Below are 24729 nucleotides of genomic sequence, written 5' to 3'. Positions count from 1 at the left end.
CAGTGAACCTGAATGTCAAAGGGTGAGGAGCCATAGGAATCCCAAGCAGAGAAGAATGTGAAAGCTCAGAGGTTGATGTGCGTGGACTACTGAAGTGGGAGCAGTGGTGACGAGTGTCAGAGCCAGGACCGGTGCTGGGAAGTGTGTTGGCCATGCCTTTCAGGATACTGCAAATGTGGAGGGTAGTGAAACAGCAGAGTCAGATTTGCTCTAGAATAATAATCCTTGCAGCCCAATGGAGAGTAGATTGTGGTGCAATGGAGGAGAGGCCAGATGAAACCGTGGTGACAGTGTCAGTCTGCACAGGTTTCAGAGGGGGCCTTCCCTGGGAGAAGGGAGTGTAGGGGGGTCGCTGAGCCTTGTGGAGTTGTGACTGTCTCTCACGTCTGATGTTCACAGTGTTGAAGACTGACATTTTTAGCCCTGACTGCCCATTAGAATCGCTTTGTTGCTGTTAGCACGCCAGGCTTCCCTGTCCTTCAGTATCTCCCAGTTTGCTCAGACTCATATCCATTCAGTCAATGATGGCATCTAGCCATCTCATCCTCTCTCATCCCCTCCTCCTCCTCCTGCCCTCATTCTTTCCCAGCATCAAGGTCTTTTCCAGTGAGTTGGTTCTTCGAATTAGGTGGCCAAAGGATTGGAGCGTCAGCATCAGTCCTGCCAGTGAATGTTCAGGGTTGATTTCCTTTAGGATTGACTGGTTTGATCTCCTTGCAGCCCAAGGGACTCTCAGAGTCTTCTCCAGCACCACAGTTTGAAAGCATCAATTCTTTGCGCTCAGCTTCTTTATGTGCCAGCTCTCATATCCATACATGACTACTGGAAAAATATGGCTTTGACTATGTGGAATTTTGTCAGGAACGTGACATCTCTGCTTTTTAATATGTCTAGGTTTGTCATGACTTGCCTTCCAAAGAGCAGGTGTCTTTTAATTTTGTGGCTGCAGTCACCGACTGTAATGATTTTGGAGTTCAAGAAAATAAAATCTGTCACTGTTTCCACTTTTCCCTTGTCTGCTGTGAAGTGTTGGGACCAGGTGCCATGATCTTAGTTTTTTGAATGTTGAGTTTTAAGCCAGCTTTTTCACTCTCTCACCTTCATCAAGAGGCTTTTTATTTCCTCTTCACTTTCTGTCATTAGAGTGGTTTTATCTTCATATCTGAAGTTGTTGATATTTCTCCCCGCAATCTTGATTCCAGCTTGGGAATTATCCAGCTTGGCATTTTGCATGATGTGAGATTTTTAAAAGAATACCTGCCATCGCCCTCATCGAGTATTGTTTAATTGATATCTGTTGAGGGGCTGGAAATCGTCAAGCACTTTTGACACTGATCCCAAGTGAGTCTCATCTGCAGCCAGGGCTCAGCATCAAAGACCTCCTGGGTAGTCATGAAGGTAGCCTAGGGAGTGCTGACACAGCAGGATGACGCCCCACAGTGTGAGGTCTGCTGGCTCTGAGGCCCTGTCTCCTGCAGCCAGAACTGCACTCACTGTTCACAAGCAAATCTTCAGAAATAGCTACTCATCTCTCCTCTCCTTGAGAGTTCCTGACATTTTCATTTGGGGTATTTCTTTAATATTTTTGTGTTACATTTTAAATTTTTGAAAAAGAAGAACTATCAAGCAAGATATAAATGTAAGCATTAAAGCACACAGAATAAAAGATTACTCCTAGCTTCTTCCCAAGGAAGAAAAAAAGCCAAAGAATAACACATCCCTCAAGATTGCCAGGAGAAATATCAATAACCTCAGATATGCAGATGACACCACCCTTACAGCATAAAGTGAGGAAGAACTAAAGAGCCTCTTGATGACAGTGAAAGAGGATAGTAAAAAAAGCTGGCTTAAAGCTCAACATTCAGAAAACTAAGATCATGGCATCCGCTGCCATCACTTCATGGCGAATAGATGGGGAAACAGTGGTTGACTGTATTTTTCTGGGCTCCAAAATCACTGCAGATGGTGATTATAACCATGAAATTAAAAGACGCTTACTTACTCCTTGGAAGGAAAGTTATGACCAACCTAGACAGCATATTAAAATGCAGAGACATTACTTGCCACAAAGGTCCATCTAGTCAAGGCTGTGGTTTTTCCAGTGGTCATGTATGGATGTGAGAGTTGGACTAAAGAAAGCTGAGTGCAGAATTGATGCGTTTGAACTGTGGTGTTGGAGAAGACTCTTGACAGTCCCTTGGACTGCGAGGAGATCCAACCAGTCCATCCTAAAGGAGATCAGTCCTGGGTGCTCATTGGAAGGACTGATGTTGAAGCTGAAACTCCAATACTTTGGCCACCTGATGCAAAGTGCTGACTCATTGGAAAAGACCCTGATGCTGGGAAAGATTGAAAGCAGGAGAAGGAGAAGAGGGTGAGATGGTTGGATGGTGTCACTGACTCAGTGGACATGGGTTTGGGTGGACTCTGGGAGTTGATGATGGACAGGGAGACTTGTTGTGCTGCGGTTCATGGGGTCGCAAAGAGTCGGACACGACTGAGCAACTGAACTGAACTGACACAGATGATACCATCCTTCTGGCAGAAACCAAAAAAGAACTAAAGAGCCTCTTGATGAAAGTGAAAGCGGAGAGTGAAAAAGCTGTCTTAAACAAAAAACGAAGATCATGGCATCCGGTCCTGTCACTTCATGACACATAGATGGAGAAACAATGGAAGCAGTTACAGACTTTATTTCCTGGGCTCCAAAATCACTGCAGATAGTTAATGCAACCATGAAATTAAAAGACTCCTATGAGCAACCTAGACAGCATATTAAAAAGCAGAGACATTACTTTGCAAACAAAGGTCCATCTAGTCAAAGCTATGGTTCTTTCAGTAGTCATATATGGATCTGAGAGTTGGACTATAAAGAAAGCTGAGTGCAGAAGAATTGATGCTTTTGACCTGTGGTTTTGGAGAAAACTCTTGAGAGTCCCTTGGATGGTAAGGAGATCCAGCCAGTCCATCGTTAAGGAAATCAGTCCTGAATATTCATTAGAAGGATTGATGCTGAAGCTGAAACTCCAATACTTTGGCCACCTGATGTGAAGAAGTGACTCATTGGAAAAGATCCTGATGCTAGGAAAGATTGAAGGAGGGAGGAGAAGGGGACGACAGGATTGAGATGGTTGGATGACACCACCAACTTAATGGACATGAGTTTGAGTAAACTCCGGGAGTTGGTGATGGACAGGGGGGCCTGGCGTGCTGCAGTCCATGGGGTTGCAAATTGAACTGAACTGAACACACCCCTCCCAGCCCTGCCCTGGAGATAACCCTTGGGCATTAGTTTTTTCCAGTATTTGCAGCTAACAGTCTGCAGTGAATGACTGTGCACATGTGTGTTTTCTTACTGTTGTGTGAGTAAACAGTTTGTGATTTCGTTAGGATTGCCAGGTTCCTCCCCACAGAGCTGCAGCACTTTGCGTGACCATTAGCAGTGGGGCCTCTTTTGCTGTAGCCTCCTCAACAAAATGTGCTGTTAGACTTTAATTTTTTACCATTCTCTATGTGATTTTAATTTGTATTTCTCTAATTATGAGTTTTAACAGTTCATATCTTTGAATTGTGTGTTTCATTGGCTCTTTTTTCCCCCCACATTTTTCAGTGGTTTTTAATGTCAGTGTTTCAGAAGTATGGGCTGAGGACCCCGAAGGTCTCTGAAGTCTTTTTGTACTTAGTACAAACTATTTACATAACAACACAAAAAGATCACTTGTCTTTTTCACTGTGTTGATACTTGTAGTGAAGTTTCAGCAGCAGAGGTATGAGGTGAATCTGGCCTCAGCCCTGACAGATCAAGGAGTGTGGCACTAGACCCTCAGGGAGCCCTGGGCTCCCTAAGAGCGCTTCCAGTTCTGCTGCAGAGTAACTGAAAGTAGTAAAAGTTACTAGTTTTACTATGTCAGCTTGTGAAAAGACATTTAAAAAATCATCTGCCAGAGGAGCTGCAACTACGGAAGCCCATGTGGCCAAGAGCCCCTACTCTGCAACAAGAGAAGCCCATGCAACACAATTAGAGATAATCCTCCCTTGCTACAATTAGGCAAAGCCCGGGCACAGCAATGAAAACGCACGCAGCATAGTCAGAAAGTAAATAAAAGTATTAAAAAATACAAAAATTAAAAGATACTAGCATGCTACCATATATTGAAATGGGAAATATGCATAAGGCATTTCTGCTTTATAGTGAAGTACTTATGTGCTGATTGAATTGCAAGCTCAACCAGCTGCGTATTGGTGTATGTGACACTGTTTTTATTTGAAGGAATGATTATCCAGACTGGAATGTTTGACAGGTATTTCTCTCCAGTAACTACTTGTTCCTTTAAGGAAGACAGCTGATAATATTTGTTTCCAGGCAAGGAAAATTGAATTTTTTCACAAAAATTTGGATTATCTGCCACCATGAGATGAGCTCAATACTTTGCAGTACTTTAAGACTGTGATTGCATTGGTGGTGATATTCATTAAAGCATAACTTTAAAAAGTGTTATATAATGATGGAATGTGTCATCTTTTGAAGTATTTTCCAGATGACTAAAGACATCTCTTATAAGGCTTCCCTGATAGCTCAGTTGGTAAAGAATCTACCTGCAATTCAGGAGACCCTGGTTCAATTCCTGGGTTGGGAAGATGGAAAAGGGATAGGCTACCCACTCTAGTATTCTTGGTCTTCCCTTGTGGCTCAGCTGGTAAAGAATCCACCTGCAATGCCGGAGACCTGGGTTCGATCCCTGGGTTGGGAAGATCCCCTGGAGAAGGGAAAGGCTACCCACTCCAGTATTCTGGCCTGGAGAATTCCATGGACTGTATGTATAGTCTATGGGTTTGCAAAGAGTCAGACATGACAAAACGACTTTCAGTTTCATGCTATTATAAAATCACGATGGATAAAGTATCCATTCAAAGTCCAGAATGGGCCAGTGGACGGGTGTTCGTGTAACAACAAATACAGAAGGTCCTCTGTGTCAGTTTAAGGTTGCACACTACAGCCTCCTCCTAAGAAACTGTCACTTACCGATATAAAATGAAATGTGAATATCCATCATTACCTTAGAGACTTCCTAAAGTAACTCCTTTCCTTTTCAAATAATGTGTGGAAAAAAATATTAAAATAGATGGAAAGCGTCTTCTTAATTCGCCACCCCCCACCCCCGACCCCACCCCTTGGTCGTGAATGTTGGATTTTGTCAAAGGCCTTTTCAGGGTCTATGAATTTAATCTCTGAATTTCCACCCGCCGCCCCCCCCCCCCCGCTAGTTTTACTAGTATATAACTCTTATATAATGGCTTTCCTAATAACACCAGTTTTGGAAATAAACCACCTTGTCATGGTGTATTTATATGATGTAGGCCTTTAAAAATGGTGTTAGGCTGTACTATTTGGAGGGGGCTCTATTTTGATCATGGGGAGTCATTATCACATTTAGATGTCAGTGTTATAATTGCTTCTTGAGAAGGGTTCAGAAATCTCCCTTTAATGTTAGAATGCTCTGGAACAACTCATGGAGTTCCAAGGCTCTCTGGACATCGATGTTTTGGTGGAATTCCCCTGTGAAATATCTGTGCCTTGGTATTTTTTGTGAGATGATTTCCTCATAACTATCTCTGTTTCTTCTCCAGAAATTGGGTTGTTTAAATGTAATTTCTAATAGAGTCAATTTCAATAATCTGTATTTCCTTACAAAATTTTCCATTATCTGAGTTATCCCATTTATTTGAATTTGTTCTGTAGTCTCTTACGTTTTCTCATTGCGTACTAATAGTTGTTTTCTTTCTAATATTTCCTATTTTATTTATTTTTGAAATTTGAGCCCTGTGTCTAGCTGTTTTGAAATTTGGATATTCTCTTTTTCTGAATTATACCAAAGGTATGGTTTTGCCTAGTGATTTGCTTTGTGTTATTTTGGAAACATAAATTCAGGCAGTTGCCTTTACTTTGGCCACCCAGATGTTTTTCTGTTTGTTTTTCACATTAGCCTTATTTTGGGGAGGGTGGGCGGTAGCTTTACTGCAATGTAATTCATATACTATACAATTCACCCTTTAAAATGTATAATTTAGTGACTTTTTAGTTTAGTCACAGAGCTGTAGGACCATCACCACTTTTTAAACATTTCATTACCCTAAAAAGAAATAATGTACTCATAAACCATTCCTCCCCCATCTCTCCATCCGTCTCCACCACCCTCAGTTCGGTTCAGTTCAGTTGCTCAGTCGTGTCCGACTCTTTGCGACCCCATGAATCGCAGCACGCCAGGCCTCCCTGTCCATCACCATCTCCCGGAGTTCACTCAAACTCACGTCCATCGAATCAATGATGCCATCCAACCATCTCATCCTCTGTCATCCCCTACTCCTCCTGCCCCCAATCCCTCCCAGCATCAGAGTCTTTTCCAATGAGTCAACTCTTCGCATGAGGTGGGCCAAAGTACTGGAGTTTCAGCTTTAGCATCATTCCTTCCAAAGAAATCCCAGGGTTGATCTCCTTTAGAATGGACTGGTTGGGTCTCCTTCCACCACCACCACCCTGGCCCTCAGCAGATCACCAGTCTACTTTGTCTTAAACGTGTTGGTCTTTAATCTCGTATAAGAGGAATTGTATATGTGTGTGGTCTTTAGTTGGCTTCCTTTAGATAGCATTGTTTTCCAGGTTCCCCATCTTGTAGCACATACCAACACTATACTCCTTTCTGTTGCAGATAAGAGTCATTTATGAATTGTTTGCCAGTGTTTGTGGTGATCATACTGGGGCACTGCCAATTCCCTCAAGAAACCTTCTGATAAGCCAAAAGGAACTGAGAATTTCAGTGTTGAGAATTTTTAAGTGTGTGGTAGTTCTTAACATTGGCGTGGTTGGCAGTTTTCAGTTTTCTGTTCCACCCAGCATTACATTCATTAGAGCTGTGTTCCCATACCGGGATCTCTCATCCTCGTGCGTGTCTGGACAAGTGAGGAGTGTTTTGTGTAGGACTGACTGTAGACGATGACCTGATAATGACATTTTACTCTAATTGTTACTTCAGGCTCCTGGATTTGGATTTGGAATTGCAATATCTGGTGGAAGAGATAATCCACATTTCCAGAGCGGGGAAACCTCCATCGTGATTTCAGATGTGCTGAAGGGGGGGCCTGCTGAAGGACAGCTGCAGTAAGTGTGCTTCTTTCTCCTCGTGGGCACCAGGTCACAGGTACTCTCCTGCCCTCTGCCACCACCAGCACATCATGCTAGTGATTCCTCTAAATTAATATGTGTTTATGCTTATCTGTCATAAATGGAAAGCTAGTTTCACTTACCTTAAGTAGGTCGCTGTAAAAAATAAAGATAGTGAAAATAAAACTTGTTACTCAGTTTGGAGTAGAATCTAGCCTTCAGGAGCTGCTCACTAAGAGTCTTACCATTTCTTGTTAAGCAGGAAGATTAGCAAGATTGAAGAGAGGCAAAAAATGCACTTGCAAAAACATGAGTATGATTAGGAGGACTGAAAGAAAACTGGAAGGAGAAAGGCTTTATCTTTAAAGATAGAATAACTTTTTCCAGGCTTATGACTTAGTGTCATTGAATGCATGTAACTGTACCAGCAGAAGTCATTTTGTGTGCTATAGTACCTGATCAGGGTTTCAAGGGTGGATCAAGTGGTAAAGATTCTGCCTGCAAATGCAGGAGACCCAGGTTCGATCCGTGAATCAGGAAGATCCCCTGGAGATGGGAATGGCAACCCACTCCAGTATTCTTGCCTGGAAAATCCCATTAACAGAGGAGCCTGGCGTGCTACAGTCCAGTGGATTGCAAAGAATTGCAAATGACTTGGCCACTGACCAACAACAGCAGTATACCTGTTCAATCCTTTCAGGAACCTTTGTATTAATAGGTAAATAATAAATGACCTGTGGTTAGTTACTTGCTAAACATTTCTTGTGGGTGATCTGAAAGAAAATAGTTGTACATGTTTATAATTATTGATCTGAAGATAGATTAATTAGCCCATAATGGGAATATCTTTTTAAAATCCTATCTTGAAAACTCCTTTATAAACTTATCTGTGTGATTCTGTCTAACATGTTGTTTTGATCTTTTTTTTTCTTTAGGGAAAATGACCGGGTGGCAATGGTTAATGGAGTCTCCATGGATAATGTTGAGCATGCGTTTGCTGTTCAGCAACTAAGGAAAAGTGGGAAAAATGCAAAAATTGTAAGTGTTTTTTACCTCTAACTTTATAAAGGTACCAGCTGCACTGTTGATATGTTTTTGGTGTTTGATTTCATTCTTCCCATTTAAGAAAATAAAATCTGGGACAGTAGTTCAAGTTATTTACACATAGAGCACCTCTTCTGATACTGGTGGTACGTTTTGTTACTGGTGTGTATTTTCTCAAAGCTCAGATTCCAGGATTTTTTTGGTTGTAGAGGAAGGAAGGAATTCCTGGTTAAATAATTACTTCTTTATGGCTTAATATTTCCTTTTTTTAAAAAAACACTTAAATTAGGTGAAATCTTGACATATAATCCGTTTAAAGTCTATAGCCGTATTTTTCTGTTACAGGATTTGTTTAATAGGTAAAGTTTATGTCATCCCTTAAACACATAGCGTTGCTACCTTGTTACTGTGATACAGTTTGAGGAAAGAGAGAGTGGTAAGGGTTGTTTTGTTAGAATTGTTCAGGGTACTTTTGTTGTTTTTTCGTATGTTTGCTATGCTCTTACTTCATATTTAAAGTTTTTTTTTTCCCTGTTTTTCTTGTTTTTAGTAAGAAATAAAGTTCAGTAATCTCTCAGTCAGTCAGTCCAGTCACTCAGTCGTGTCTGACTCTTTGCAACCCCTGAACCGCAGCATGCCAGGCCTCCCTGTCCATCACCATCTCCCGGAGTTCACTTAAACTCACGTCCATCGAGTCGGTGATGCCATCCAGCCATCTCATCCTCTGTCGTCCCCTTTTCCTCCTGCCCCCAATCCCTCTCAGCATCAGAGTCTTTTCCAATGAGTCAACTCTTCGCATGAGGTGGGCCAAAGTACTGGAGTTTCAGCTTTAGCATCATTCCTTCCAAAGAAGTCCCAGGGTTGATCTCCTTTAGAATGGACTGGTTGGATATTGCAGTCCAAGGAACTCTCAGGAGTCTTCGCCAACACCACAGTTCAAAAGCATCAATTCTTCAGCGCTCAGCTTTCAGTAACTGGCCTCAAATCACAGTTAAAACTAGGCAGTTGTGACAGAGAATGGATTTAATGTTAAAATCCTACTTTAAAAAAATTACATCTACATAGAGACTTTCCTGGCTGTTCAGTGGTTAGGACTCTGTGCTTTCACTGCAGGGCATGGGTTCAGTCCCTGGTCTGAGAACTAGGTGCCTGCACGCATGTGGCCAAAAAAAATATATACATATACATGTATATTTCTACATAGAGGAGCACCTTAGCCACTTGGCTACCCTTTTCTTTTTCATCTAAACTCTGAAATGCCTGATTGAGGTTCTGTGAGGCCTTGGCTCCTGTGTATGGAGCAGAAGGCAGAGACTGTCCTGCCCTGTCCCTTGAGAACCTTCTGCTTTGCAGCAGATTGGCTGAGCCACAGTGGACCCAGCAGAGTGGAGAGAGCAGCAGTGAGGAGGCCTGCCTTGGTATGACCTCTGGGAGCTGTGCTGAGAGCCAGAGGGGTGCTTCCTGAGACTGCCCTCACCCCCAGTCGGAGGCCCTGTCACTGGGTGCAGGCTGCCATGTCCACTGGTATGGACACTCTGCAGCAGTGTCCCTACTTTTCTCATGGCAGCGCTCCCAGTATTCAGTTACCGCATTCCAAATGACAGGCAGCTTCTAATGTGCAGGTGTGTTCAGAATTTTCATTGTAGTTGTGTTTTTACAGCTGTAACTCTGATGTTGTCTTAAAGTGTGGTTCATGTGCAGACTGGCTAGTTGATGGTAGAGTTTTTTCCACAGTTTTTATAGCAACATGAGATTGTAATGTTTACAGAAGCAAATGGCTAATTTTTATAATTGTTGGTTTTTATAAATTGAGTAAGTGTTCTTTGGTTGAGTTGCTGCATATTCCGTTTGAGTACCTTAGATAAATTGAATTTTTCCTCCTGTACCTGAAGTTATGGGCTTTAGCTCCAACTTCATTCTTCTAGAATATGTAACTGTTTTATTTTTTCATGCAGAATGTTCAGTGTGTATGCCCCACATCAATAATACATCCAGGAAAATTGTTATTTGTACTCCAGACTTTCTCACCATAGCAGTGATTTATAAGAAGCAATGATTTTCTGTTATGTATTTGAAACAGCACATGTACAAAGCAACCCGAGTCCTCCTCTCACTGCTTGTCTGCGTCATTTGGGAAGGTGGAACTCATGTTGGGCAAATATTTTCGCTCTTCAGGGAGAAGCTGTAGAGGGTTGGGTGGAATTCTGTTCAGTCACCAAAGGGTAGTTGCTCAGTTCTGCATCTAAATAGAGTGGATCATGTCATCTGTTGATGCCAAGTTTTTCATCACTGTTTGAGGATAAAGCCATAGTATCTTACAATGTGGCCTTTCATTGCAAGAACCTCAGATGTGATATATGCTCCCCACCCTTGCCCAGTTCTGAGTAACCGGCTCCTTCCCTCCTGCTTTCTGATCTGCTAGTCTTCCTTCTTCCCTGTTCTCTTACATATTTATGGTTGTCAGTTTATATCTTTCCATTAACTAAAACCCTCCCTGGGTGTTAGGCTCAGTAAATTTCTTTTCCATTGAATTAAAATCTTAGAACTCCTTTGACAATATAACTACCATAAATATGCTTCATTTTGTTTAACAGTAGGTGAAGAGAAGATAGAAAAAGTGTTTATAGTGTACTGAACATGTATAATTTTTACTGAAATTCTGAACATACCAAAAAAAAGCATTATGAAGTGAATGGGCAGAAACTTTCCAGAGATGAGCTATGTGAACGCTCGAGTGTGTGGATGCATGGCTGTGTAGTGTCTCAGTGTATGCACACCTCACTCTTCCTCCCCCGCTTGCTCATGGGCATTTAAGTGTCCAGCTCCCACAGGTATTTTTTTTTTTTTCCACAGGTATTTTTTAAAAGTTGTGTTGAGAATTGTTATTTTGTACCTGCTTATTCAGTTCCTTTTCTTGGGAGTGGCTTTTTGGAGTCAGGTGGCGTGAATGACTTGAGCTACGTGGGTTGCTGTTTTGCCAGTCAGAGAACCAGTAAGGTTTTGAGAGTCCAGTTTCATCAGCCCTTGACGTCTCTGCCAAGCTGATGGACTAAACTTACATCAAATGAGGAGTCTTATCTTTTTTTTTTTTGGCCGTGCCTGATCTTCATTGCTGCGCGGGCTTTTCTCTAGTTGGGGTGAGTGGAAGCTACTCGCTAGTTGTGGTGCACAGCTTTCTCATTGCAGTGGCTTCTCTCGTTGTGTCAAATGAGGATTTTTAAATTACAGGTGGATTTGATTATCATGTGGTGTGTATATTTCCCATAATGTTCCTTTGCCTGTTCCTATCCTTTGCTCTTCCATCGTGATGCTGTCACACTAGTGTTTCTATATTAAGGTGATTAGCCTTTGTTGTATATACAGCATACATTGTTTTTCCAATTATTTTTTCAGTGTGTATAAGTTTATGGTATTTTTTGGTTTGTTTTTCTGTCACCTTGTTTCGTCATGGAAATGTTTTCATTTGTATCCGGTCCTATCTGTCAGACTTTTACTTGACTCTGCCTTTGGTGCTTACGGAAGTCTAAGCGTTTGGTGCTTAGCAGAGTTATGAGTGTATATCTTGTGTTTTATTCTGGTACCTATGAAATTTCATTACTTTATTTTATATTTGAATCTTTTATTCAGCTAGGCTGTTTTGAAGTAAGCATTTTCCCCCAATTTTTTTGTCAAAATTTTCACAGTTGGGACTTTCTGGCAGTTCAGTGATTAAGGCTTGTTAGCCTTCCAGTGCAGGGGGTGAGGAAGGGGTCAGTCCTTGGTCAGGGAACTAAGATGCCACATGCCTTGAAGCCATGAAACCAAATCATAAAACAGAAGCAAGACTGTAACAAATTCAGTAAAGATTTTAAAAATGGTCCTCATCAAAAAAAAAAAAAACCTGAGAAAATATTTGTGTTAAAATCAGGCATGATCAGCAAGCCTTTGTGGGTTTATTCATAGTATAAATGGAGAATCATAGCAGGATTGGATATTTTTCAGTGAGTTAAATACTTACTGGGTGCAAATACTTCTCAGGGAACTTGAATTTCAGCAGGCTCCATGGGGAGGTACACATAATCATCAGCATAATGCACATAACCAGAGATGGAGAGGGCTTCAGGCGCAGATTTCAGAGGAGTGGTGTACACTCAACTCTCCTGGGGGAATGATAGGGAAAGCTTTGAGGACTCCATTGGTTACTTTGTTTTTGTTTGTATTGTGTGTGTGTGTGTGTGCGCCCTCTGTAACTTCAGTCCTGTCCAACTCTGTGACCCTATGGACTGTATGTAGCCCACCAGGTTCCTCTGTCCATGGGATTCTCTGAGCATGCATACTAGTGTGAATTGCCATGCCCTCCTCCAGGGGATCTGTCTAACCTACGGTTTGAACCTGCATCTCCTGCATTGCAGGCAGATTCTTTACCCACTGAGCCACCTGGGAAGCCCTGTTGATATCTTGTTATTGTTGTTGTTCAGTTGCTAAGTTGTGTCTGACCCTTTGCTACCCCATGGACTGTAGCCCACTAGGCTTTCCTGTCCTTCACCATCTCCCAGAGTTTGCTCAAACTTATGTCCATCCAGTCGGTGATGCCATCCAACCATCTCATCCTCTGCCACCCTCTTTTTCTCCTGCCTTCAATCTTTCCCAGCATCACAGTCTTTTCTAGTGAGTCAACTCCTCATATGAGGTAGCAAAATTATTGGAGCTTCAGTATCACTCCTTTCAATAAGTATTAAGGGTTGATTTCCTTTAGGATTGACTGGTTTGATCTCCTTGGTTTCCAAGGGACTCTTAAGAGTCTTCTCCAGTACCACAGTGTAAAGGCATCAGTTCTTCAGTGCTCAGCCTTCTTTATGGTCCAACTTGCACATCCATACGACTACTGGAAAAACCATAGCTTTGACAATATGGACCTTTGTCCGCAAGGTGACATCTCTGCTTTTTAATAATGCTGTCTAGGTTTTCCATAGCTTTTCTTCCAAGGAGCAAACGTTTTTAAATTTCAAGGCTGTAGTCACCATCTACAGTGATTTTGGAGCCCAAGAAAATAAAATCTGTTACTGTTTCCATTTTTCCCCATCTATTTGCCATGAAGTGATGGGACTGGATTCCATGATCTTAGTCTTTTGAATGTTGAGTTTTAAGCCAACTTCCTCACTCTCTTCTTTTTCCTCTCCTCATCAAGAGGCTCTTTAGTTCTTCACTTTGTGTCATTAGGGTGGTGTCATCTGCATATCTGAGGTGGTTGATATTTCTCCCAGCAATCTTGATTCCAGCTTGTGATTCATCCACAAGCTGGATGGATATGATTATACCTTACTAGGGAACAGTTGACGATCAAAGTGCTAACAGAATAGCTTCTAATACCAAATGTAGGAGATGGAAATAGAGGCGAAACTCAGGAAGGCCGTTAGGGGTGCCTTACAGGAGATGTGGCCGAGAAGGGCTCAGCAGGGCGGTACTGGGAGCAGCAGTGCTGGCGCCTTTCCTGTGTTCAGCACAGGCCTCAGCTGCCTGTCCTTTCCACATGCTAGCATCTTGCTCCTTGCTGACCTTCAGCTTCAATGTTATTCCCTCCGAGAGGCCTTCTCTGATCACTCTTAGTGGTCAAAAGGTATTGTATTAAGTGTGGAGCAGCCCTTTGAATAAAGTTAGTCACAAAAAGAAGAGAAAAGATGATGACTTGGAAATGAGTAGCACATGCATATGCCAGTTAGTAGGCAGAGGACAGGCTGGAGGTAAATAGGGTGGTACCTGGGGCAGGGAGTGGTAAATGATGAGAAAAGGTCATGCAGGAGGGGAGGGATAAGAATAAGCTCTTCTGAAAGGGTGTTGCTCATGAGGAGGAAGGATGGACTTGTCTTTGAGACCAGGAAGGAAGACTAAATAAATGAAATACTGAAAACATGTAGGCGTGGAGGGGATGTGAAGTGACTGATCTCTGCAAATCAGCCCAGATGCATGATGTCTCAGAGAACGGTCTGGGGCAGCGTTGTTAGTCGATTCCACAGAATCTAAGGCAGCTAGAGGTAGATGAGAGGATTGCAGAAGAAATGAAAGGATTCTCTGAAGTAAGATGAATTTGTAGAGGATGATGTCATCATAGAGTGGGGGGGTTCGGCCACCCAGAGGGGACCTAGCACAGGATCAGAGTTTGTCCTCATACACGACAAGCCTTATTGAGACACAGGTGACAGCTAACACTGTGCAAGTTGAAGGGGTGCAGCAGGCTGATGTGGCTTCACGGAATGATGACCATGGTATGTGTAGTAAGCATCCATCACCTCATAGAGATACAAAATTAAAGGAATAGAAAAGATTTTTTTTCTTTGAGGTGAAAACTCTTACAATTTAGTCTTATCAACTTTAATTATATTTGTTATGTTGTCCATGACACCCCTACTACTCATTTATCTTATAAAGGGAAGCTTAACACTTTCTGATTTTCTTCATCCAATCCCCCACCCCCACCACCTCTATAACCACAAGTCTGACCTCTTTTTCTATAAATATGTTTGTTTTTGGAGTATAATTGACCTACAACACTGTGTTAGTCCCTGTTTAACAACACAGTGATTCTGTATTTCTCTACATTTCAAAGTCACCAAGATAAGTCTAGCTACATTATGTCACTACACAAAGGGATTGCACAGTTACTGTGTTTCCCACACCATACATTTCACACCCATGACCCATTTATTTTGCAACTGAAGTTTGTACCTCTTGGTTTCTCTCTTCTGTTTCTCTCCTCCTCTGGCAACCACCCATTTCTTCACTGTATCTGTAACTCCATCTTTATCTTGTTAGGTTTGTTCATCTGTTTTTTTAGATTCCACATATTATTTCACTTAATATAATGCCCTCCAGGTCCATTCATGTTGTTGCAAATGGCACATTATTTTCATGGCTGAGTAGTATTCGTGTGTGTGTGTGTGTGTGTGTGTGTATCAAATCTTCATCAATTAATCTATTGATGGATACTTGCATTGCCTCTGTTTCTTAGATATTGTAAATAATGCTGCAGTGAACATAGGAGTGCAAATGTCTTCTCTCTTTTCTTACTTTATTTTGGCCTTGTGGCATATGGGATCTTAGTTACCCGGCCAGGGATTGAACTTGAGCCTCCTGGTGTGGAAGGTGGAGCCCTAACCACTGGACCACCAGGGGGTTTCCATAAACATCTTTTCTGTTCAGTGTTTTGTTTGGATAAATAGGAGTTGAATTTGCTGAATCATATGGTAGTTCTATTTTTAATTTTTTGAGATGGGTTATGCTATTTTCTGTCGTGGCTGCACCAGGTTACATTCCCACTAGCAGACCACGAGTACTTCCCTTTGCTCCACACTTGTGCTAGTTTCTCCCTCATCAACGCTTGTCATTTGCCCTTGTTTTTTTAATAATCGCTATTCTAACAGGTGGGAGGTGATAGCCCATTGTGGTTTTGATTGCCATTTCCCTGAGTGTTAGTAATATTGAGCATGTTTTCGTGTGCCTGTTAGCCATCTATATGTCTTCTTCCAAAAGATGTCTATTCAGATCCTTTGCCCAGTTTTCAATCGAGTTACTGATTTATGTATTTGTTGATACTGAGTTTTGTAAGATTTTGGTATATTTTGGATATTAACCCCTTGTGGGTCATGTCATTTGCAAATGTCTTCTCCCATTTCGTCAGCAGCCTTTTCGTTTTGATGATTGTTAACTTCACTGTGTAAAAGCTTTTTAGTTGGATGTAGTTCCATTTGTTTATTTTTGTTCTTCTTTCCCTTGCCTGAAGAGGCAGATACATGTACTGCCTGTGTTTTCTTCTAGGAGTTTTATGGATTCAGATCTTACATTTAAATCTTATATCCATTTTGAGTTTATTTTTTGTGTGTGGTGTGAAAGAGTAGTCCAGTGGAATCCTTGTACATGTAGATGTCCTGTTTTCCCAGCACCATTTATGGAGGAGGCTATATATTCTTGCCTCCTTTGTCAAGGATGAATCACCCGTGTCAGTCTGGATTCATCTTCTGGGCTTCCTGTTCTGTTCTAGTGATTAATGTGTCAGTTTTGGTGGTAATACCATGCTGTTTTGATGGCTGTAACCATGTAGTGTAGTTTGAGATCTGGACACATGTTGCCTCCAGCTTTATTCTTCATTTTCAGGATTATTTCTGGGTTGGTTGGTTTGTTTTTCTATTCAGTCTTTTGTTTTTCCATACACATTTTAGAGTTACTTGTTCTGTGGAAAATGCCACTGGTATTTTGAGAGGGATTACATTGGGTATGTAGATTGCTTTGGGTGGTGTGATTGTGTTAACATTAATTCTTCCAGCCCATGAACTTGTAGCTTTCCACGTTTGCCTCTTGTCTTTAGTTTCTTGCATCTGTGTCTTTCTATTTTCCAAATTAGGTCTTTTATCTCCTTAGTTAGATTGTCTCCCAGGAATTTTATTTTCTGATGTAATTTATAAATGGGATTGTTTTCTTAATTTCTCTTTCTGATAGTTTGTTGTTAGTGTATAGAAATGCAACAGATTTCTGTGTATTAGTTTTTTATTCTGCAACTTTGCTGAACTTATTGATGAGCTCTGGTAGTTTATTGGTGGTGTCTTTAGGATTTTCTTTGTGGTATCATGTCATCCTCACACATCAACAGGTTCCTACTTCCTTTCCAGTTTGGATTTCTTTTTCTTGTCTGATTACTGTAGCTAGGACTTCCAGTAGTACTTTGAGTAAAAGAGTGACAGTGGGGATCCTGGTCTTAGAGAAAATGCTCTCAGCTTTACACCACTGAATATGATGTTAGCTGTGAGCTTATATATGACCTTTTTCATGTGAGCTATGTTCCCTCTATATGCACTTAGTTGAGTTTTTTTTTTTTTTTTCAATCATACATGGATGTCAGATTTTATTAAAAAGCTCCATGGCCAGGGGTCCTGGTGTCAGCCTGCTGGTGGGTAGAACTGGGTGGCTGGCTGTGTGGCCAGGGGTCCTGGTGTTGGCCTGCTGGTAGATGGAGTCAGGATCCTGTGTGTCCAGGACTAGTGCCCAGGGTAGCCAGGCTGGTCCTGGGGTCTCTGGCCACAGGGTCCTGAAAGTACAGGGACTGGTGCTGGCCTTCTGGAGCGGCTAGGTCCTGACTTAGCAGGCTCAGGGCTGTGGGGTCCTGGGGCTGCAGAAAATCATTCAAACACCCAAGCCTGACATCTTGTCAAACTTGGGAAGAAGGCTGTTGAAACTAGGAGGGAGTTGATGGATTTAGGAGAATAGGAGGTCATGGAGGAGTCAGAAACAAGATGGACAGGTAAGAGTTTTAGTAGATGATGGTGTCAGAAGTAGAAGACAGGAGTGTTCCCCAAGGAGATCTTGCAGATCTCTGATGAGAGCACGTGTACACAGTGTGGGGAGACAGGGTCCAGGCCAGGGAGTAGGCGGCCCCTTTGTGAGCAGACAGTGCACACAGACCTTGATTTTCCGGAAAGTGAGGGAAAGAAATGGACAGGGAAACTTAATCACCACCAGAGCCAGCCAGGAGAAAAAGCCGAAAGACGTTCATACCTGGACCAGAAGGTACACATTTTGGAGAGAGAATCTGAGAGCAGTTTATATTGATAAAGTATCATGAAGTTATTAGCTCCAGCATACTCGTCCAGTGTTAGTGTGGAGGTGCAGTGAATTTGCCTCTTAGAGTTCCCACAGGACACTTGCGGTCCTTGGTCCTGATGGATTCTGAAGCTTGTAAGGAATGGAGTTGGGCCTGCAGTGGTTTGGTAGCTCTGTGGGATGCTCAGTGGTGTTAAGGGTACAGCACTCCTGCCTTTATTCAGACCACTAGCAGTTACTAGTTCCCCTTTAAGCTTGTGATTATTACACGTAGAAGGTGTTCTGAATTAAATAAAAACTTTATTAGCCCTCGATTCCAATGTGCTTCTTAACCAGATCTTTTACCAGTAAAGCAGGAAAGATAACCAGTATGGAAATGTGTTTCTTAGTAATTGGTTATATTTATCTATTATGTCTGTTATTCATAATTAATATGAGACCAGAAAAATGTGATTTTCCTCTCCGAAGAACTGAAGGTGCATCTGTCAACTCATACTGTCCCCTTTCTTATTTGTAGACCATTCGAAGGAAGAAGAAAGTTCAGATCCCAGTAAATCGTCCTGATCCTGAGCCTGTGTCTGAGAACGAAGAGGACAGTTACGACGAGGAAGCACATGACCCGAGAAGTGGCCGTGGGGCCCTGGCAAACAGGAGGAGCGAGAAGAGCTGGGGCCGAGATAGGAGTGCCAGTCGGGAGAGGAGTCTGTCCCCGCGGTCTGACAGGCGGTCTGTGGCCTCCAGTCAGCCTGCTAGACCCACCAAAGTCACCCTGGTGAAGTCCCGGAAGAATGAAGGTATTTTCTGCCAATCTAGCCTTTTCACATGAGAATTTTAAGACTGATTTTAATGAGAAGTAAATTTGCTGTCTCTTGACATCTTTGCTCTGTTGTCCTTTGTTATCTTTGTTCTTGTGTCCTTTTGCTTATTAAAAGCACATCCTGTTACTGCAGGCCTCAGGGGTTGTCAGTTTCCTCCTCTTTTTTGTTGTAGCAGATAACGTGTCCAGTAGGAGTGTTAGGTTAGCTCTGTGAGTAGGAGGTGCCCTGCCGTCCTTGCACCAGTTGCAGCGCAGTGTTGACTTCGTGGTCAGGCTCGGGTTGGGCTGAGTCATGGCTGCATCCGCGTCCCGCAGAGAGCGCTGGCTGGGGAGGGGGGCAGCTTGCTGCCCCAGATGGAGAACTGGGATGCTACTCTAAGGAAAGGACGCAGCTGTCAAAACTCTGTGGCTGCAGCCTGGCTGCTTGCCCTCAGGTAGTCACAGTCCATACCGGAAGAGTCTGGTGGGGGCCTCGAAGCACTGCTGTGGGTGTGTCTCTCCCACACAGGAAAGCACTGTGTGACAGCTTTGACGAAAAGGCGCAATAGTCTCTCCAGCTTGGCTTTGATTTGCTTTCCCGAAACCTGAAGCATCCCCTCCTCACAGCTCCTGCTCCCTTGTCCACGGACTCCTTAGTCAGACGGTCTATGTTCAGAAATGCTGCTTCTCGTTCACCACGCACGCTTCAGCCCCCTCTCTGTACCTGCTCCCAGGACTAGTCACTGCCCCCCACTTCAGTATCTGGTGGGTGCTCTGGTATCTGCTCCTGGAACTGGTCACACTGAATCCAGTAGGAATTTCCAGTCTGTATCTTACCTTTTCAGCACCATTTCATAGTTCACCACTCCATTTTTTCATGTTTTCTTTTGGCTTCTGCAATGCTGCGGGTATCAGGGCTTCCCCCACCTTCTGTAGCCTTGGCAAGCTCATTATATTCATCCTACCTTCCAGTGTTCTGTGAATTTTTTCCTGGGGTGTTGAGGAGCTCTCATGATGGTGCAGCTCCTTCCCCACGCCTGTGTGCACCCCAGGGTCCCGGCTGGCTCAGACCTGTTCACTGAAGCGTCCTCCATGGCCCTCAGACTCAGCACATCTCCAGCAAAACTCCCGTGTCCCTCTTGGAATGTTTCCTCATGTTTCTTACACAGTAGCCCATTGATTGTCCTTCTGCACCTGGTGTCTCAGGCCAGCCACACTCACTGTGGCATGATTACCTGCGCCGCTGTCTGCTCGGCTTCCCTGTGTCTGCTGAGTGTGCAGCCGCCCTGCTGTCCTGCTCCTCCCTTCTCCACCCCCACCCCTCATCCAGGCCACCAGCACCTTCTCTTCTCCCATCGTTGCTGACATGTGATAAACAGTATGTGTTAGTATGTAAAGTTGTGTATATCTGAGGTGTGCAGTGTGATGCTTGAGGTGCATACACACTAGAAAATGATCACTACTGTCAAGTCAGCCCACATGGGTTTTGGCGGTGGGGTGGTGGGGCTCACTGAGGAGCACCACACCGCCCTTTCTTAACTGGACTCACTCACCCTTGTGAGCTCGTTCCTGGGGCTCCTGTTGGTTCTGCTCCTTGGGTTACAGGGCCTCTGGGGCGCTGCTGTGCCTGACTCTACCTACACTTAGGCTTCATCAAACTTGCCTCGTCTTCCTTCATGCCTTCTGCTGTGTCTGTTTTTAGCCATTCTGTTTGTGCCACTGCCCGCACCCCCCCCCACCACACAACCTCACTCTTCAGCTTTAGTGGCAGTGTTTCTTAGATGGAGCGTCAGCTTTAGTGTTTGCTTCTCGGGGCCGAGGGGGAGGTGCCCTCTGTGACCCTCCCCTGGCACAGAGTGCTGTACTGCCTGGTCTGAGCTCCACCGAAGCTGGACTGTGGTGACATCCTTTCCCTGCTGCCAGAGCACGGGGCTGCCTCTTGCTGCTTTTCTCTGTAGAGCCTCCCACGTGCTTCGTATTTACCAGAGAAATACTTGGGATAAATGATTCTTTCATATACAGGAAATATTTCAGAGTCATCTCTGTATGGGCCATTTATAATTTTTTTTTCCATTTATAATTTTTAAATCCTAAATAAGGACAGTCTTTTAATCAACACTTTATTTCTGAGAGATATGATGACTGTTTCTGAAGCACAGAGTAGACTGTGTAGATTCTGTAAAGTCTTTTTTTTTTTTTTTGTCCCAGTTATTTCTGTTTGTCAACACTCTTTGTATATTTACCTTAAGTTAAACTGTAACTTTGATGTAGCTTCTAAAAGCCTGAGTAGCAAGTCTTAGCCCACCTTAAAAATAACACTTATTTCCCTTCTATTTTTCTTGCTCCCAGTTAGATTCCTAACACAACCAGGAGCAATCTTGTTCCTATAGACATTATACTGATTGTATATTGTTCTAATTTTAAAAAAATAGTCCATCGCTCTGCAGGCCCCTGGATGGGTTTTTGGACTCTGCTGGTAATATCTTTAGTTCTGACTGCTCCCCTGCCCACAGGTCCTGTTCCTGCTGCTGCATCCTGGGTGCTCTGCTGGCTGCTGGAAGGACTGGCATCCTTAACTGCTCCCCTCTCTGCTCGGCTCCTTCCAGGCCCTAGTTCTAGTGGCTCGTGCTGATGTTCTGCATATGCCTCTCGGAGTTGGATGGGTTTAGGACCCAAAATCCTCTTCTGTAGGAACTGGGGGAAACAAAAATTGTATACACATGGTAATACAAGTCATCACTAAAATCATTGAGCTTCCCAGGGTATTTGTTTTCAGAATTGTTATCATTAAACTTTCTAAGAACCTGGTGCATCAGCCTGACAGGTCAGAGGGGATGGTCTTCTCTTCAGTCCTCTCTCTCTGCACAGTGAGGGCATGAGTGTCAGTCTGCTGTTGGACCACGGACTTGCCCTGTGCTTTCACACTGATGGTGACAACTTCTGATGACACGAGGAAATGTCTTCTTTGCAGGAAGGCCAATAACTTATTGATTGTACTTAAAAACTTTCTTTATGCAGTGATTATTTGTTTCATACTTTTAAACTCTATTTAAGTGTCTTGGGATTTTACACTAAAGACATTTAAATATATTATTTCAGAATATGGTCTTCGATTGGCCAGCCATATATTTGTGAAGGAAATTTCACAAGATAGTTTGGCAGCAAGAGATGGCAATATTCAAGAAGGCGATGTTGTATTGAAGGTATAGTCATGTTCTTAACATTTTGATGAACTACAATAGAAACAAGTTCTAGTGTGACCACATAGCTCCTTTTCATATTTGAATGGATTTTTCCAAGAAGAATTAGAAATCAGTATTTGGGGGACGGTATAGCCTGCCATGACTGTTACTGCATGTCAAGACTGATGCTTTTCTTTGGGCGTTGTGTTGTCCTGGAGAATTAATAGCTCCAGATGCATATTATTCACTAACAGGAGTTACTTTGTAGACAGATTTGCCTGTTGTTCCACTTTAAGTGGTTTTGATGACTCCTCCAGATGTTACTGAAGTGTCAGCTTTATTGGTTTGCTCATAAGTCACAGAAAGTGACCAGGAAGAGGTAGAGGGTGTGATGTGGGCTCCTCTGGCAGAGCAGCTGTGTAGTGAGTGTAGTGAAGGTTTATCATTTCGGGAAGGAGTACTTTGATAGTTTAGGAAAGTGTAAAGGGAATATTTTAGCTCTCAGAGCAAGCCTGGGAGCAGCTGAGATATTGCTGTCCATGTCTAAGTTAATGCTTGTATTTTTGTCATTTAGCTTCAAACTACAGTTTCTTTTCTGTTGCAGATAAATGGTACCGTGACAGAAAACATGTCACTGACAGATGCGAAGACGCTGATCGAGAGGTCTAAGGGCAAGTTAAAGATGGTGGTTCAGAGAGATGAGCGGGCTACCCTGCTGAATGTCCCTGACCTTTCTGACAGCATCCACTCTGCTGACGCCTCCGAGAGGGACGGTGAGTGTGGTTCTGTTTCTAGAGACCCTCAAGGTGATCTGTTGCTTAAAGTGGGAAGGTCGGACATGTTTGAGTTTAAGTTAATGCTTAAATCCACCATTGTATGGGAAATTGTATTTAGTAATTTATTTCCTTTATCATTGGAGTGCCTTATATTTTACTATAATCTTGGGAAAATAAACAGCACCCTTTTGTTTAACAGATATTTCAGAAATCCAGTCACTGGCATCAGACCATTCAGGTCGATCCCACGACCGGCCTCCCCGTCACAGCCGCTCTCGGTCTCCTGACCAGCGGTCCGAGCCTTCTGACCATTCTAGACACTCTCCACAGCAGCCCAGCAGTGGCAGGTAATCACTCTCTGTTGTGTAAAGTAAAACAGTGGTGTGTGTGCTTGATGCATGCTTCTGGTTTTGCTTAGAAATAAAACTAGAAGATAGATTTTCTTTTGATTACTTAAATTTGCTTTGTGTTTCTCCATCAGTTTATGTATTTCTTACCTGGAATAACAGAAGTCAGTCAAAAATGTTTTAGGTATGTGATCCAAATCTTGTCACCACTCACCTCTGTCTTAGTGGCTCAAAACTACTGTAGATAGTATGTAAATGAATGGACATGGCTGTTTTCCAGTAAAACTTTATTTTTAAAAATACAGTTGGCTCTTGGCTGCAGTTTGCTTAGCTACTGCATTAGAAGATGCTAACAAGTTTTAGGACAAATTAAATGTGTATGGTAGTATCTTTTAATGGAGATTAACCTGGACTTTTGTTTTTCCCTTTAAAGTACACTGTATGGTATTTATTTACGTCAAAGGGTCTGCCATGCTAGTATTATGTGACTTACCTGAGTTTATGTTCTGAGGGGGTCACATGCACATTTGAGAATCTGAAAAAAAAAAAGATGATCTTTCTCTCCAGAAAGATGCACATTCACAGATACATGTAGCATTTTATGTAAGATTTCTGGACGTGCTCAGGGCTCTGTTGGCCAACAGTGGACCTAGGTTTTAGCAGCAGTCCACGTGGAGCTCTTCTGTGTGCACTTAGTCAAGTCCAGAGCTGACCAGTTTAAGATTCACTGTGATTGTTTGTGACTGACTTGCATGAAGGTGGTGTTCACCTAAGCCATGAAATCACTAAAATTGCCAAGAGAAACAAGAGATAGAATGCCCAGAAGTGGATACAGCGAGTGTTTCCCAAGGATGCTGAGGAAACAAATGAGAAGTACCTCCCGGAAGAGAGCTTTCCTGAAGACTTTCAGAAATCACCCTGACACAGTTGTTGCACACTGCTGATTTTAGCTATTTGTGAAGCTGATTCTTTCTGAATTTCAGATTTTAGATTTATAAATTGTATTAACCCTGATCTTTGTAATTAACATTATAATGATTTTTTAAGGAATATTATAGTACGTTACATGCAAAACTGACTAATAACCGATTACTAATTTTAACTGCTGTACATTAACATCTTAATTCTGAAAATCTTGCTGACATGGCGCATCCCTTACCTGGAAAAGGACGGCTGCCCGCAGCACATACACAGCAATAGAGCTGACACCCAGATGAGTCATGGGGCGTGGTGCAGTCCTAACACAGTTCTCTCTCCTAGAAGCCAGGCTAGCAGCAAGCAGTTTGGACATGATTTTCCTTTAAAAAGAAAGAAAGAAAGACTCATGAAAATTTTGGCCATTTGTATCTACTGTAACCAAATTCTAAACTTTAGATAGGTCTTTTTAGTACCTACATTTTTTTTCATTTAGATTTCCTAAATATTTGGCATCTGTAACTTTAAATGTTGAAGAGGGTTTAAAAAAATTTTTTTTAGGTGTCTTCCTATTATATTGGAGTGTTTTACTTCTCTTGAGAGCCTCAAGTATTCTTATAGGTGACACCAGTTATATGAGATCTTTGAAAAATATAGAATCTTGGGCCTGCTTCTGAGTTCATCTGGGATGGAGGCAGGGAATAATACTTTAAGTTTCTAATATAATAGCATTCTCTTCTGCATGTTACCACATAGCAGATCCTAAGGAGAAGACAGTATTTTGGCTACAGAAGACAAAAAGTCTGCAGATTTATTTTCATGTTTGTGCTGATAATATAATTCCTGAAACTTTAACCTGCCTAAAGGCAGGATGAAAAAATAGTACCAGTTGCTTAAAGGTTTTATTTCCTCCATAAAGTTACTATTAAAATCCAAACAACTG

The 24729-nt window shown here is 42.6% G+C and overlaps 1 protein-coding gene across 8 annotated transcripts in view; it reads left to right on the top strand.

Moving 5' to 3' along the window:
• TJP1 (tight junction protein 1) overlaps positions 1–24729 on the top strand; it is a 259219-nt gene that overhangs the window by 193384 nt on the left and 41106 nt on the right. For all 8 annotated transcript variants that reach the window (XM_070358471.1, XM_070358468.1, XM_070358467.1 and 5 more), the window contains 6 exons: positions 7032–7156; positions 8095–8197; positions 18288–18564; positions 21666–21769; positions 22353–22521; positions 22724–22871. In XM_070358471.1, the coding sequence (XP_070214572.1) occupies positions 7032–7156; positions 8095–8197; positions 18288–18564; positions 21666–21769; positions 22353–22521; positions 22724–22871 (926 nt within the window). The remainder of the gene's footprint in view (positions 1–7031; positions 7157–8094; positions 8198–18287; positions 18565–21665; positions 21770–22352; positions 22522–22723; positions 22872–24729) is intronic.

Source organism: Bos mutus, chromosome 21 (genome assembly GCF_027580195.1).
Source record: "Bos mutus isolate GX-2022 chromosome 21, NWIPB_WYAK_1.1, whole genome shotgun sequence".
Lineage (NCBI taxonomy): Eukaryota > Metazoa > Chordata > Mammalia > Artiodactyla > Bovidae > Bos > Bos mutus.
This window is presented reverse-complemented; position numbering and strand designations above follow the sequence as displayed.